Raw genomic sequence first — 13,816 nt, forward strand, 5'->3', positions numbered from 1 at the left:
GTGTAGCAAAGGCAGCGATGACTGCGGTACCAAGTGCTTTCTCGTCGCAGAACAGTGCCACTAAACGACTTCAAGTTCTCGCCCCGCCTTCTAAATTTTCTGACGAAATTCGCTAGTTGATCTGCTGTCACGATGCCTTTAGTATGGAGCGGCTCTTGTCTAGAATTTCGACCTGGTTCAAAATCGAAGGTAAAAGATTGCACCCGGAACTGTTTTTAATCAATTAATTTCTCTTAGGGTTAATTGCGCTGACGGCGTTCACGTACGCAATGCTCCCAGCTACGTGCTCTCGATGATAGCAAGAAGAGACATTCAGACGTTTTCTTTTTTGTAGCGCTGCGTTGTAGTGTGTGCCTGCCCAAGTAGAATTTTGCGTCGGTGCATGTCGCGTCTGGTCCTGAGCATGACCGGTTGAAAAAGGCTCATGTCGGGGTCCCGGACAAGACCCCGTAATCAAAAACTGCCCGCGAATGCACATCGTAGGGAAGGCACGTTATTTTTTATTTAATAAACCCGGAAGTAGCCCGGAAGTAGCGCAAAATAAAACGAACATCCTCCCGGCGTCTTTGTGATGAGAGGGCCCTTCACCCAGGCCCTCTTTCGGGGAGACAGTAACCCATCTGTCCCGGGGGTGCCTTTATATACCAAGGCACAGGTGGACCGCTATTGTACCCACCGCGTCTTGCCCAAGTGGGGTGGCAGTTTATCACTCATGCCACTGGAGTAGGGGATTGAATCCCCTGCTTTGCGCCGCGTTTAACCTCTCTGGCTCGAGTTGGGCCGGTTTTATTTAGTCACCTCGGGGCCCGGAGGTGAATGGCGACATCGGAAAGCTCTTCATCTGCCTCGTCTGATTGTCCTTGAGTGAGCCTAGAAAAGCGCCTTTTTGGTGAACAAACTGAAGAGACTCACCTTCATCTTAGACTTTAAAGTTGGTGTTCACCTCAACCGTGTTCAGGTTCGATGCGGACATGGCAGACATGCTTCGGAGAGGAAATCGACGCGAGACCGTTCGGCAGCGACGGCCGTTTAGGGCAAGTCTCGAGAAGAAAAGGCGAGGCGATGCTGATAATGTGACGTGCGTGGTAGGGAAAAATGTCTCAGATTCTCCTGCTACGAGCTCCTGCATTCAGAGAAAAAATCAGATGCTTCTGCTACGAGCTCCTGCATTCAAAAAGAATTAATTAGCTTTATAAATATATGAAACAGACAACTGACCCTGACAGTTTTCCAAGAGTCTCCTCCAAAGGAGGATATCCCTCTGAACCTATCAAGTCAATCAATACCGCTGGATCGATTCAATTAGATTGTTACATCACCTGCAGGTTGAAATTTCATTTGTTCTTCTTCCTTTTCTTTATGAAGCCGTTTCTCAGCTGCCCATATCGCTGCTAATTCGGGTCTCAGGGTAACCTTTGAGCCCGTTTCAAAAGCAGCAAAGCTAGGGTAGACGGGCTTCTGCCCCAATCCACCATACCCCGTCACGTACACTTCGCATTTCTACAAATTCACTTGAAAAACACATCATTCCGTCTCAGAAAACATCAGACCTTCTTCTCAAAATAGGATGTCACTTGTTCAAACTAACAAGAAACACTGGCTAGCACAACGCGTATCATTTCGTTAAACTCCTTTCGCTTACAGATGCGTGCTCTCTGGTTCCCTTTTCTCTTGCGTCAACAATCACGTAGGGCGCTACAGACAGCTCGTCATATAATTTCTCATTGAAACCAGAATCGCCAGAAAATCCAAGCAACGGCTTAGTCTGCCAGTAGAGGACAAACCCTAGACAAGACAGTTAACACTACACCAACAATCCAGATAGATTTACCATAGCATGCCAGTGAGTGCTGGCTTTTGTGCACTCGGATAGCGAGGTTTCTCTCCGCGTCGAGATAGACTTTGTCTTTCAGAGAGCACGTTTTCCAATCAGCCAGCTTCTCCTACACATCACGAACGTCAAAGACCGTACATTAGGAGGACTGCGCTCTGAAAACCGGTGAGTCCACTATTGATCCGTCTGGCAAGACAGCGCCCATTTGCTCGTGTAGACGGTGCTCCTTCAACTGTTTTTCGACTTCTGGTCCGCTATAAATTGCCACTTTCTTTCTCTCCTTGTCCTTGAGTCGTCTGCACGCGTCGACGTAGAGAAGCGGCGGCAATTCGCTTGCGTGATCGCCGTGATTGTGAGTGATGAACAGCTTTTCAGGCAAATCGTCAGGACGCTCAAAAACTAGAGAAACAACGCTCAATAGATATTCCTACAGGCTACAACGTCGAGTACGTACAAATCCTTCTGTACTGACGACACACTCCGTAACCAATATCAACCATGAAAAAAGGTCGATTGTGATAGAGAAGGACAAACGACGAACTCGGTTCCTCGCTGATAATGCCTACAAAACGTCCTTTCTTTATATCACGTGTAAATAATTGAATCAGGTATAGGCCTCTTACCAGTTATGCCGGTCCCAGTTCCAAGACACTGAATGGCTAGCTGACATTCCTAAAAGATAACACCTTTTCCAATCAAATTGTATCAATCAAAAAGGCCTACGTCATCGTTTTCCGACTTGATCTTCTTCCCTTCCAGTACAGTCAACACGTCGTCAATGTCGGCGCGAGTACCGGCTTCATATGCGATGGCCATTTCGATGGCATGCCTCATAACCGAGCCGTATCGTTCGACGCAATACGCCTGCAAATAATACACTTATATTTTTCCCAACCCCGTATTCCGTGCGGCTCACCGGAATTCTGGGGCGCACCTGTCCCCGGTGCAGTCCAAGTTGCGGCGTAGCTATATCTTCAAAGACCTTCTGCCCACTAATCGCTTCAATCAAAGTACAGCCTACAAAGTGCCAAAGAGAAATGATATCGTCTTTGACTTTGAACCGATTTTCGATACCGTAGCTATAGACGTCGGCTTTCGTCGTGTAGCGCTTGCTGGTCATCACTTCTGGAGCCATGTAGCGCCAATGACCCCGAAGTTGCGTCTTCGTATCCTGAGTTCCTTCCGTTGCTCGAGCCAAGCCGAAATCGCCCAGCTTGATTGCACTGAATTCGCGACCGATCAAAATGTTATCCGGTTTGACGTCGCGATGAATGATCTTCATGCGATGGAGATGAGCGAGAGCGCGGGCAACTGCGACGGCGACGTCGCGAGCCTGATCGCGCGTCAGAGCCGCTTTTTGAATAATCGTCCACAAATTGCAACCGTCGACATACTCCATAACGAGACCAAAACGAGACTTGGAACGAAAGCAGGCTTCCACTTGAACAATGTTAGGATGCTGAGAATTCCTAAAAATCAAAAAAAGAATAAGGACCCCTTTCTTCGTATTAATTAAATGCCCTTACTTCATAGACTCAAATTCTCTAATGAACGCTTCCAAATCGGATTCTTTGCCCCGTTCGGTCATCACTTTAACAGCGACGGTTCGCCCGTCAAGTTGGCCCCTGTACACGCTTCCAAACGATCCCTGTCCTATTTTCTCCATGCTCGCCATATCGATTTCGTTTCCTTCGGTCAAGCCGAGAAGCTGGTCCAACCGCTCGAGCTTTTGCAACTTAGCCGACTCAATAGCACCGCCGATCTTTCGATCGTGCTGTAGAAGGATTCCGACGAGTTTTACGAGCGACTCTTCGGGACTCATCGCTCGCGCGAGAGTCTGATCGATTAACTTGCTTCGAGCCTGTACTTTATCACCATTGACGTTGATCAGATTGGTGGTGATGCTCGATCGCGCTTTGTCGCCGCCGCCGCCGCTTGCCTGAGCGGCGTAGCACACAGCCGCGTCGGCCGTGTCGCCACTCAGATGGAGAAAAGCGAACGTCTCCTTCTTCATGTGAGCGAGATCGTTGTCGTCTTTCGTCGGAATCAGAATGATTTCAAACGAGCTGCTGCTGTGCAGGAAGGAGTTGCATTTCAAAGCAGCGTCGGCGTATTTTCGTATCATTATCTTTCGCAGTTCTTCCGATCCGCTGCTGATTTCGCGACGAAATTCCTCCAGCAAGAACATTGCTCTCACGGGAACTTTACCAGTTTCAATTGTCTTTTAGAAAAAGAAATAATCGTAAGTGGAGCTGAACCAAAGAAAAGATTCTGATACCTTTACTAAGTTGTCTCGACGAGCCTTCATCGCTTCGTACGCTCCCCGAACCGCTTCTGAACTTTTCTCAACTAAAATTTATAAATAATCAAATGAAATAGCTTTTTGTTTCTCTCTCACTAAACGGATCGTTGTCGAACAAGTTCTCCAGTTTGGGACGATTCACTGTTTCGAGTACTTCGTCGGTGGCCAACGCATTTGTGATCGTCGCCGTGAGAAAGGTGATTTTCGACGAGCGCTCCTCGAGAGCAAGTTGCTGCTTCAAATACTCCTCGCGCTGAGAAGGAAGATAGAATCTTTCCCACGTCTTCCCACTCTGTAGAGATAAAAAAAAGTTAGTCAATTCCAAGCTTTAGTTCCATTGAAGTTTCGTACTTCAAAATTTGTCTGTTTGGAGCCCGTGCTGAGATTGAGAATGAACTCGTCAATCGGCATATTGAGCTGAAGAGTCGAAAGACTGCCGTTCGACAAAACGGCCCTACCATTTGCCTCTTGGAACAGATAATGCTTTGCCTATAAATCTCTCAACTGTGAACTGGTAAACACATTTCAATATAAGAAATCTTACTTTTGCCGGAATAACGTAGTGTTCAAGAAGACCCCTGGTCAGTGGGTGATCAGGATTGCAGCCAAGAAAGAGCACAGATTTTTCGTCGAACAATTCCTTCAAGAACCGATGAGCACCGTCACTGTTTTCGTCTCGTTTTCCTTTGCACAGATTCATCATCAACCGCTTTGAGTCAGCCTAGTAAAAACTCATACTAAATACTAAATTTGGCAAAAAAATATTTCCTACCGTTATTTCCGTTGCTACAGCACAATCACCAAAACACTTCACAACAACATCTCGATTTTTGGCCAAACGACAACTTAGGCGAATTGCCTACAAAAAAAATACTGTTACTTGAACACGTGATACGAAAAATGAATTTTTTGCCTGATCAAGACGAACGGCTTCTCGTCGAGGTCCCCCGTTCCACAAGAGCTGTTCAATCAGCGAATCCAAATTTGTCGTCAGGATGAGCGGAAAACGGCCGAGTCCGCGAATATTGTCATGGGCTTTCGAACGTTTCTCAGGCAGGTTTCTAATGAAGTCTTCCTCCTTCTCGAGCACACGCTCTTGGCCCGAAAACGTCAATTTTTTTCCGGCTCGTGCTTGGCTTTGCCTTGCCTCAAAGTCTTCCTCCTTCTCGAGCACACGCTCTTGGCCCGACTATGGAGAGAAACGTCAATTTTTTTTCCGGCTCGTGCTTGGCTTTGCCTTGCCTCGAAATTCTCGACCAACTTCCACCAATCGTCAATCGAAGACGCCGCGCCTAAGGCGGAGAGGCCTTCGCCGACGAAAAGGACGAGCTTTTCCTCGGCGATGAGCTGTCGCATGCGTTTGACGTGTTCGTACTGTCGCCGTCTGATTTCGTCGTCCATAACCCGAGCTCAAGAGATGCTGAAATTGTGACGGACGCTCCGATCAAGTTCGGGTTCGGGTTCGGGGGCCGAGAATGCCAGTTTCGACACGTGAACGCAGAAGAGATACATCGAAAGGGGCTGCATAAGGGTTCCCCGGATACTTGCAGTCCGGGCTGAGCGAATGGAAATTCCCCCAAGCTCAATTTCATGTCTTCGTGTGGGGTGGTGGCCTATGCGTGTGAAACAGAAAATTGCTTCACGCACACGTTGTGAAATGTTGCATCGAAATATGTAAAACGTCCGCCGACACGCAGAATCAAAATGAAGAGATCGAGAGAGAGAGAGAGAGAGAGAGCTGCCAGAAAAAAATAATTTATAGGCAGGCAAAGGACGTGTAAAAATTACTCGAAATCTATACAAAAACACCAATAGAGACTGGCTTCATCTTATAAGCCGTTGTATTCAAGAGATGTGACCGGAGGCCCGTCCGGTCTCTCCATATTGGCATCTCTGGAACGAGGAAAAGGAAACAGATGTGAACCATACTCTGTCTATTGCCTCGAGGCCGCCGGAATAGACTCACGAAAAGAACGGTATGGCTTTTATCAGTGCCTTCTTTGTCGGCTTCGTTTTGAGATCGAGCGCCGTGCCGTCGATTCCTTCGCCGCCGACCGTTACGATGTCGAAAAGAAAGCGAAGAAATTCCTGCAGTTTCTTGCGTCGCGTTTCAACGAATCGCTCGTCCTGCGATTGAGCAGTAGTAATTTGTTATGTAAATTTGAAATTCTTCTACCGTACCTTGTTTCCGAGCGTTTTCTTCGGCGGAAACTGAAACGACTTCAAGGTGGGAAGAAACTCGCACGCCTTCGCGAGAGAAAAGATTCGAAAAACGAAAGACCAAAAAAAAAGCGAGATATGATATCGACCTGCGCAAAAAGTTCCCGAAATTGCGCGTAGCGTCGATACACGTTCCACTCGTCGTCGCGAATGCGCACAAAAATCTCGAAACAAAAAATAAGATTAGATCTCCCGCGCGGAACAGCCCCCTTCTTACTTGATAGACGTGATGAACGTCCGCCCCGCGTCCGTTTAAAAACGCCGACGGTATCCACACGTTGACGAGGGATTGACGTCGCGACGAAGTCAAGCTCCTATTTTAGGGAGAAACGATCAATCGTTTCCAGAGGTCCATGGACACGTTCATACTTCGTTGACGCCAACGAGTCGTTTCTCGCTCTCCCGCTTATCTCGTCATCATCTTCCAGTGGCTTTCGGCGTGCATAGTAAATTAGACAACTAAATAGGTTTTTTTTCTTCGAGACTCACCACGCCCTTGTAATAGGCGAGTTGGCGTCGAAGTCGCTTCAGTTGCGTTTCGCGACGAAGCAATTGGATGTGGAGTTTCTCGTTGAATTCCATCAGTTCGCCGTGCATTTCCGTCACCTAGGCAGCCCAAAACAACAAAAAATAACAGATACAGTATCAAATCAGAACCAAATATCTACCTACCTGTACAAGCTTCTTTTCGTAATGTTCCGCTTCACTGCATGTGGAACGAAAGTATGAGGCACGGGGCAAAGCAACAGATACCCTTCGCCCCCTCGCCGCCTATTTTTGTTACCTGATGGAATCAGCACGAAAACGAGAAGCTTCCGACGCAGCTGGCGGCATTGACGGCACCATGGATACGGCTACGCAAACCCATATCCTCCATCGCCCCCACTAACATCCTCCTCCGCCTCCCCTCGTTTGTTCACTTGCCTTCTAGGGTCTCCTTAGGAAGACTTTCACTTCGTTCTCGTCGTATCGTCTGAACGACTCCCACGTAGCGTTTCAGCTGATGTTTCAATAATTCATTTTCCCTGAAAAGAACACAATCTAGGGGATGAGTCCCTGAGATGGAGTGGGAGGAGAAAGGGCCGAGGGAGCAACGGTAAAACAAAAAACAATCTCTGGAATAGAAACAATAGGTTCTTTGAGAGCGAGGGCTTGAGTACCTGCAAAGAGATGAGACTTTGGCCTTGAGTTCCTCTTCGGTTACCGCGGATATCGCCTTCGTCTCCGCTAAATCCGTATTCAATTTTGTGATTTCAGCTTCAGCAGCAGTAATTTGGCTCCTAAACGATCTAAAAAAAAAAGCGGGGACATTTTTTCTCTAGGTTTCCCATGACATAAGCGCACGTGAGGAGTGCTGTATAAATTTAGAGAGGCCGTTCGAGCGAGCCATAACACGAAGCGCGTCATGTCGTCGCAGCACGTATCGTTATCGAAACGCATCGCGAGTTTCTTTCGATTGCGAAGCAAACGTAAGACGACGACGACGTCGCCTGATTGCTCGTCGCCGATTCGACGGCAATACAAGGGTCTCCTGATTCGCGTCGACGTGCCGCGTCAATCGCTCGTCAACGCCGACGCTTTTAAGAAGGAGAAGGCCCGTACAGAGCGCGGGATCGCGACGCGCGGCGAAGCGCGGATCATTCAACAGACGACGCGTCCCGCGCTCAAATGCCATCACGATTCGATTACGATGACCGCGCCCGGTTTTCTCGTCGAAATGCGCGTCGTCGTTACGGCGATATCGAGCGAGACGGTCGGACGCTTTCGAATCGGTCTCGTGCAGGGAATCGCCGACTTTCACAGTCAGCACACGTACGTCGATCCGCGCGACAAAACGACCGGCTACGCGCGCTGGGAATTGTCAACGAAGGAATGCTTCGACGCCGATCGTCGAAAAACGTTGCCGTTCTACAGCAAGAATTCGTATTTCGAGATCGACGGTTCGACGTTGAATCCGCGAGTCGAAACTACGGGCTGCGTCCTATTGGACGATCAGCCGTACACGCGCGCAACGTGGACGCTCAACTTGAACGAAATCGGCATGCCGGGCAAACACTATCTCAAAAACGCGATGCGCTACGAGAAATTCGCGACGTGGCTCGTCGTGCAAGATCGCCAGACGGGCCACATCGAGCCGCTCGTCGCCGTCGAACGCGATTTCTACTTCAACGTCGACGTGGCGTGCAGCGACGGACGCCGGCGCGCGCACGTAAGCAACTGTAGCGCGCCCGACGAACTGCGACCGCGCTTCATAGTCGACGTGAACGCTATGCCGTCGCTGCCGCGCTGGTGCGAGAGCGCCAGCGTCGACGTGTACGCAAAGCGACCGACGGCGAACGAGGTCATGCGTTTCGTTTGGTACTATCTCAACGGCGATTCGACGCTCGTTCCCGGCGTGCGTGTCAACGTGGAGGAGGAGGAGGAGGAGAAATCCAAGATATAGAGCGTTTTCGGGAGGGGAGGGGGGGGGGGGGGGGGGGGGGGATTTGCTTTTTCGAAGCGAGCTTCTACTGCCCGGTTTTCAATCGTATCTGTTGTTTTTTTGGCAATGCCTTATTGGGAAGTGAATAAAGCCTTTCGCTATTCGTGTTTGAACCGAGACCGGGTGTTCGCGTGAGAACGAAGAAGGGAGTCCGAAAGGATTCCCCAGCGAAACCTCGCGCCGATCGCGTATCGAAGAAAATGAAAACCTAATGAGCCCGCCCCTCCCTAGGCGGGGGAAAAGTCGTCCGGGGGAACTGAAACCGAAACTACTACGCTACATAGATGCGCGCCAAGTGCGTGCGTAATTCCTCTATTTTCCCTCCTCTCGGCTTACCGGTTTTGAGCTTCCGCCTCGTCCTTTCGTTGAACCATCGCTAGTATGGCCTGTTTCAGTTCCTCTAACGTGTCGCAATAGAAAAAAAAAGAAATTTGTTTTCAGCAAAACCCCGGTTACGAAAGAACACACACCTTTCGTCATCGAGTCAGATGATCCCAACGACGGTGGGGGAGAGACGGCGGCGGGAGACTCTACCTCCTGTTGCGGCGGCTGAAAATCAAAACTTGCACAACAGTGCAAAAGAAATAGAAAGTGCTACCGTAATCTCCGACGTATCTGGTCCAGGTCTAGATTCACACAAAACATTTTGTATCTGCATAATGCTATTCATTAGAAAGTACTATACCTGTAGTTGCTCTCGAGCGTCTTTTGAGCCTGGTGGCACACCTGGAGTGCCTTGAAAGCAGCACGTGTTTCAGAAGTGACCGAGTTCGACGATTGGCTAGCCATAAAAGCGGCCGATCGCGATCGTCCAGAAAAAGACGATCCTAAAAAGAGAGATATAGCAGAATCAAAGTCTGTGTACATTTATTATAGACATACCCCGTAACGGCGGGGCATTCAAACTCTCCTGATCGATCTGCACTTCGGCAACCGGGTCCAAACCGGTCGTCGTTCCTCCACCAAAGCTACGATTGCGCCTGTGAGTCGTCGTCGTCGTCGTCGTCGTTGCCGCCATCGCGGCCGCTCCTGTCGGATTAGTGGCGGAACTTCTCTGCGGCTCGTCCGACGGCGAACTTCCCTGAGACGCGTACGGACTCGCCGACGGAGACGTCGACTTTTTATTGACTGAAATAGGAGCGGCGGCACTCCGCTGATCTCGAGCCGAAGTATCGTCCAGATGGGATGAAGTTGTCGCTGTGTTGGCTGCTTTACTCCTCTTTTTCTTTTTCTTTTGCACGACTAGAATCTCTGCAAGGGAAGAATTGCAAGGTTATTTGATTACTTCTGGTTCTGCAAACCTTTTGCTTCTGGCGCTACAACAGCTTCAGGGATATTCTTCTGACTCCAGCCAGGATTGTTGGGAGATGGACTTGGACGATCTGGTCCAGTCGCAGACGTTGCCTAGAGAACGAGAGACATAGTGCCTACTTACTAATAACTGAAAAAAATCAAGTTTACCCGCGGCGCACTATTTAGATCCGGATTATCAATATTTATAGCAAAGACAATGGTACTAAGACCTTAGAGAGAGAGAACGGAGTGAGTGGGTGAGAGATTCAGTCTTTAGTCCAAGTTCCTATTTACCTGCTGCCATTTGGGGAAGCATCGCTGATCTTTCTGTATCCAGCAAGTACGCAAAATTTTCGTAGTGAGATCTGGCGAAAAATATCAATTAATGTATTTATTTGCGAGAGAGATCTTTCTACTCACTTGAGAAGAAGTTGATTGCTCTGGATTTCTTCGATGTAATGCTGGAGAGAGTGTTCGTTCAAAGCGGCGCGCAGCCACGCTCGTCCTGTGCGAAAAAAAACTAGAGGACATTTGATTTGATCCACGACGTTGCCCTTGCCTCGGCCAGCGTCTGTTGATATGTTATTTAGACTGTTAAACCGATCGATTTCTGATTTGCTCAGAACTTCCTTCAAGAGTTGCCAAAACACTGCCCCCCATCAGTAATTAGTAAATGCCTTCTAAACTGACGCCAATACGCATAGCTCTCTACCGGGTCCATCTTGCTTCTGCGAGGTTCCCATTTTTCTAAAAGAATGAACGGACTCGATAAGAAAACAAATGACAAAGACTACTAGGAATTGACCTCTAGGCTGCTGTACACATACAAATTATAATACAGTGTTTGTTGCGATGACACACGTTCATCTCGATGCGACTTACAGTATAGTCGTGCTGATGCGAGTGTTTCCCCTCTTCAAGCCATGCTGAAGAACTGCTTCCAATTGCTGGCACAAGCACACAACGCTGCGAAACGCGCGAGAGAGAAAAACTAAAATAGATGCGAGAACGCTCGCAAATCGCGCGCGCGCGCCGTCTCACGTCGGATCGGAATCGGGAGCGATTTCCGCCTTTCCGCCGAATCGCACTTGGCACTGGGGACGAGGGACGAGGGACGAGGGACAGGGAGAGAGCGAGTACGTGTAGGAGGAGCTTTGCAAAAGGACGTTTTTACCTGCTTGACTGCGTCCAAGAGCCGTTCGAGAAGGTTTTGCTTCTCCGCGACGGACGAATCGGGCGCGAGAGCGGCTGTGCGACATCGATTCGGAGGCGTACAAGGAGATTTTGCGACGCCGAACGTTCCTTACCCATTTCAAGTTACGAGAGAGTATCGATGTAGCACCGTCGTTCACTCGCGGCAGCGCAGAAACGTCAGAAAAACGACGGTTGCTTTTCAGAAAACGCTCAGAGCCCGGATAAACGTTCACATGACTCGGAAACGCCCAAGCGCGTTATCGACGTTCTTTATTGGGACACATAGAAAGACAAAAAAGAGCCCTACTTAGTCTCAAGCTTGAAGACTAATCCAACGACGCAGCGGACCGTGCTCGCGGAGATACTGAACGCCGACACCATCCGGCAATAGCCGCCCTTCGCTCTTCAGTCGTTCATACTCCGGCCTATCGAACTTAGTAAAACCCCACTTCTTCGAAACAAAAATCTAAAGAAAAATATTTCAAAAACACACAGACAATATTTAATTAATTAATTACCATACCTTCTGACGACCGGGAAACTTGAACTTGGCACGTCGAAGCGCCTCGACCACCGACGCTTCATACTGCAACTTGGTGCGAACAGACAAGATCGGTTGGCCAATGTTAACGCGTGCCACAGTTCCACAAGGCTTTCCAAAGGCACCTCTCATTCCCGTCTGAAGCCTATATATAACAAGGAGAGGAGGGGGGTCCCCTAAATGTTTCTGATTTTTTTTTTCGTTTCTGACCGATCGGCTCCGGCGCACGATAACATTTTATTGATGCGCAGCACGTGGAACGGGTGAGGTCGTATGCGCATGTGAAAGGCGTCCTTGCCGCAATGCTTTACCATGTACTTGTTCGCGCATATGCGACCCGCTTCGAGCGCTTCGCTCGACAGCTGTTCGTATTCGTCCGATACGAGATGAATGCAGAGGGGAAACTCGTCCGTCAACGCTTTTTTGCGACCGAGATCGTAGATGCGGAGTTTCGGGTCTGGGAGAGGAGGAGGCTATAATGATAAGTCGCCCGTGGGCCTCGTTCGCTTACCTGGAACGCCGCGACAGAATCTTGACTTCGGGTAGGGTTTGTCTTTGCAGTAGCGATAGCTGCGCGGGTACGGGAGGGTTCGTTCGCGCGGTTCGGAGGCGTTTGTCGAGTAGGGACTTACCAGCGGGCAGGTCTTCTTCCCATCGTGTCCTTTCGAGTATCGCAGAAGCGACGATGAGTGAGAAAACGACGGATGACGAAGAACGACGATGCGCTTATAAGACACGCACGCGCAGTTGCGTTAATAAGCATGCGCAACTCGATTTGCAGAAATGCTCCCATTTCATTGATGGCATCGCGTTCAAACGGTTCAAACGACCGAATTAGTTCCACTTCAAAAGATGATGATTTCATTGGAGATGCGAGTTCCTTTCGCCGCTACTGTCACTCCGTCGCCTCATCTCGCCCATTTTCCATCGCAATTCTAATCGTCATATTTCTGAACACAATCACGCTAGCAGCGCAAACGTTTCAAAAAGTCGAAATCGAAGCGAGCTGGCAACTTGCGCTTCTCGACGTGATCTTCTTCTCGATTTATCTTTTTGAACTTATTCTCAAATTCTACGCGTGGCGACTGCGCTATTTCAAGAACAGCTGGAATACATTCGACTTTCTCGTCGTTCTTGCAAGCACCGTCGACTTTTTAATCAATCTCGTCGTGCGCGGCGTCGGCAACTTCGACACGAAAGTTCTGAACGCTTTGCGCGTCTTCCGGGTCGTGCGCGCGCTACGCGCGCTGCGCGTTCTGCGAACGATACGCTTTCTGCGCAACTTGCAGATAATCGTCACGACCATACTCCGATCAATACCGGCGCTCGGTAACATCGTCATACTCGCGGCGCTCGTTCTCTACATTTTCGCCATTATTGGACGCGGCTTATACGGGGACGCGGACCCGGCGCGCTTCGGAAATCTCGGTCGCGCCTCCGTCACTCTTTTCCAGCTCATCACACTCGACGACTGGTACTACGCCTATAGCGAACGCGACGACGACACGCAGCACATACTCCTTTACCTCTTCATTTTCATCGTCTTGGAAACGTTCATATTCATCAATCTTTTCGTCGCCGTCATCGTCGACAGTCTCGGACGCGCGCAAGCGGCCGCCGACGACCAATCAACGACGGCGGCGGCGGAAGCGGAAGCGGCTCACATCAATGACGACGTCACCGATATAACGTCATCGCAACTACTTAGCGACGACGGCGATAGCGCGCTAAGTGACGGCGTCGACGAGACAACCGTGCGAAATTATTACGATGACGTCACCGACGCCGATTTCGATCTAATTCGTCGCTACTACGCGTCGCTCGCGTCGCTCGAGCATCATCTCAAAGAGGATGCTGTTCAGCGCGAGGCGATTTACGAATTGGTTGATTTACTGGATATCGCCAAAGTGCCGACGCGACGCAATTAGAAATGAAATTAGATAGTAGGAA

At 49.4% G+C, this 13,816-nt stretch overlaps 5 protein-coding genes across 5 annotated transcripts; 2 read left to right on the forward strand and 3 right to left on the reverse strand.

Moving 5' to 3' along the window:
* Nucleotides 1–480: 480 nt before the first annotated feature.
* On the reverse strand, nt 481–5,795 carry LOC136199992 (uncharacterized). The gene is made up of 20 exons (XM_065990314.1): nt 5,379–5,795; nt 5,050–5,325; nt 4,909–4,995; nt 4,681–4,857; nt 4,488–4,625; nt 4,233–4,428; nt 4,113–4,183; nt 3,361–4,055; nt 2,909–3,303; nt 2,751–2,851; nt 2,558–2,698; nt 2,458–2,506; nt 2,289–2,396; nt 1,998–2,233; nt 1,832–1,943; nt 1,643–1,785; nt 1,551–1,583; nt 1,320–1,500; nt 1,219–1,267; nt 481–1,164 (listed from the first exon to the last, which is right to left on the reverse strand). Exons 1-20 carry the CDS (start codon nt 5,535–5,537, stop codon nt 1,155–1,157), a joined length of 3,357 nt encoding a protein of 1,118 aa, XP_065846386.1. The 5' UTR covers nt 5,538–5,795; the 3' UTR covers nt 481–1,154.
* A 72-nt stretch (nt 5,796–5,867) lies between these two features.
* Nucleotides 5,868–11,553, reverse strand: LOC136199996 (sorting nexin-29-like). The gene is made up of 26 exons (XM_065990318.1): nt 11,439–11,553; nt 11,306–11,379; nt 11,173–11,225; nt 11,014–11,097; nt 10,844–10,878; nt 10,691–10,780; nt 10,552–10,636; nt 10,426–10,496; nt 10,300–10,361; nt 10,140–10,242; nt 9,721–10,089; nt 9,524–9,665; nt 9,437–9,464; nt 9,309–9,387; nt 9,175–9,238; nt 7,517–7,645; nt 7,281–7,381; nt 7,141–7,210; nt 7,029–7,062; nt 6,846–6,962; nt 6,726–6,787; nt 6,574–6,670; nt 6,446–6,520; nt 6,318–6,383; nt 6,103–6,263; nt 5,868–6,029 (listed from the first exon to the last, which is right to left on the reverse strand). Exons 1-26 carry the CDS (start codon nt 11,440–11,442, stop codon nt 5,966–5,968), a joined length of 2,319 nt encoding a protein of 772 aa, XP_065846390.1. The 5' UTR covers nt 11,443–11,553; the 3' UTR covers nt 5,868–5,965.
* LOC136199999 (uncharacterized) lies at nt 7,292–8,810 on the forward strand. The gene is made up of 2 exons (XM_065990321.1): nt 7,292–7,624; nt 7,679–8,810. The coding sequence occupies exon 2, from the start codon at nt 7,762–7,764 to the stop codon at nt 8,797–8,799; it is 1,038 nt and encodes a 345-aa protein (XP_065846393.1). The 5' UTR covers nt 7,292–7,624; nt 7,679–7,761; the 3' UTR covers nt 8,800–8,810.
* Nucleotides 11,554–11,578: 25 nt separating the features above from the next.
* LOC136200000 (large ribosomal subunit protein uL16-like) lies at nt 11,579–13,097 on the reverse strand. Its single transcript, XM_065990323.1, has 5 exons — nt 12,499–13,097; nt 12,378–12,436; nt 12,077–12,323; nt 11,849–12,011; nt 11,579–11,791 (listed from the first exon to the last, which is right to left on the reverse strand). Exons 1-5 carry the CDS (start codon nt 12,729–12,731, stop codon nt 11,639–11,641), a joined length of 855 nt encoding a protein of 284 aa, XP_065846395.1. The 5' UTR covers nt 12,732–13,097; the 3' UTR covers nt 11,579–11,638.
* LOC136200038 (cation channel sperm-associated protein 1-like) lies at nt 12,737–13,794 on the forward strand. The gene is made up of 2 exons (XM_065990365.1): nt 12,737–12,742; nt 12,967–13,794. The coding sequence occupies exons 1-2, from the start codon at nt 12,737–12,739 to the stop codon at nt 13,792–13,794; spliced, it is 834 nt and encodes a 277-aa protein (XP_065846437.1).
* The last annotated feature ends 22 nt before the right edge of the window (nt 13,795–13,816 follow it).

This window comes from Oscarella lobularis, chromosome 2 (genome assembly GCF_947507565.1).
Source record: "Oscarella lobularis chromosome 2, ooOscLobu1.1, whole genome shotgun sequence".
NCBI lineage: Eukaryota > Metazoa > Porifera > Homoscleromorpha > Homosclerophorida > Oscarellidae > Oscarella > Oscarella lobularis.

Bases quoted from the DNA above. Each gene is read 5' to 3' on its own strand.
- LOC136199996 (XM_065990318.1), bottom strand. The intron at 10,090-10,139 runs GTTTGCAGAACC...CTTCCCTTGCAG, and splicing joins TGTAGCGCCAGAAGCAAAAG to AGATTCTAGTCGTGCAAAAG. The intron at 7,646-9,174 runs GTAAGCCGAGAG...TTTTTTTTTTAG, and splicing joins GAGGCGGAAGCTCAAAACCG to ATCGTTTAGGAGCCAAATTA.
- LOC136200000 (XM_065990323.1), bottom strand. From the start codon at position 12,731: ATGAAATCATCATCTTTTGAAGTGGAACTAATTCGGTCGTTTGAACCG. The intron at 12,437-12,498 runs GTAAGTCCCTAC...GTACCCGCGCAG, and splicing joins GGAAGAAGACCTGCCCGCTG to CTATCGCTACTGCAAAGACA. The intron at 11,792-11,848 runs GTATGGTAATTA...ATTTTTCTTTAG, and splicing joins AGTTTCCCGGTCGTCAGAAG to ATTTTTGTTTCGAAGAAGTG.
- LOC136199999 (XM_065990321.1), top strand. From the start codon at position 7,762: ATGTCGTCGCAGCACGTATCGTTATCGAAACGCATCGCGAGTTTCTTT.
- LOC136199992 (XM_065990314.1), bottom strand. From the start codon at position 5,537: ATGGACGACGAAATCAGACGGCGACAGTACGAACACGTCAAACGCATG. The intron at 2,234-2,288 runs GTACGTACTCGA...TTGTTTCTCTAG, and splicing joins TCGTCAGTACAGAAGGATTT to TTTTTGAGCGTCCTGACGAT. The intron at 1,786-1,831 runs GTAAATCTATCT...TGTCTTGTCTAG, and splicing joins GCACTCACTGGCATGCTATG to GGTTTGTCCTCTACTGGCAG.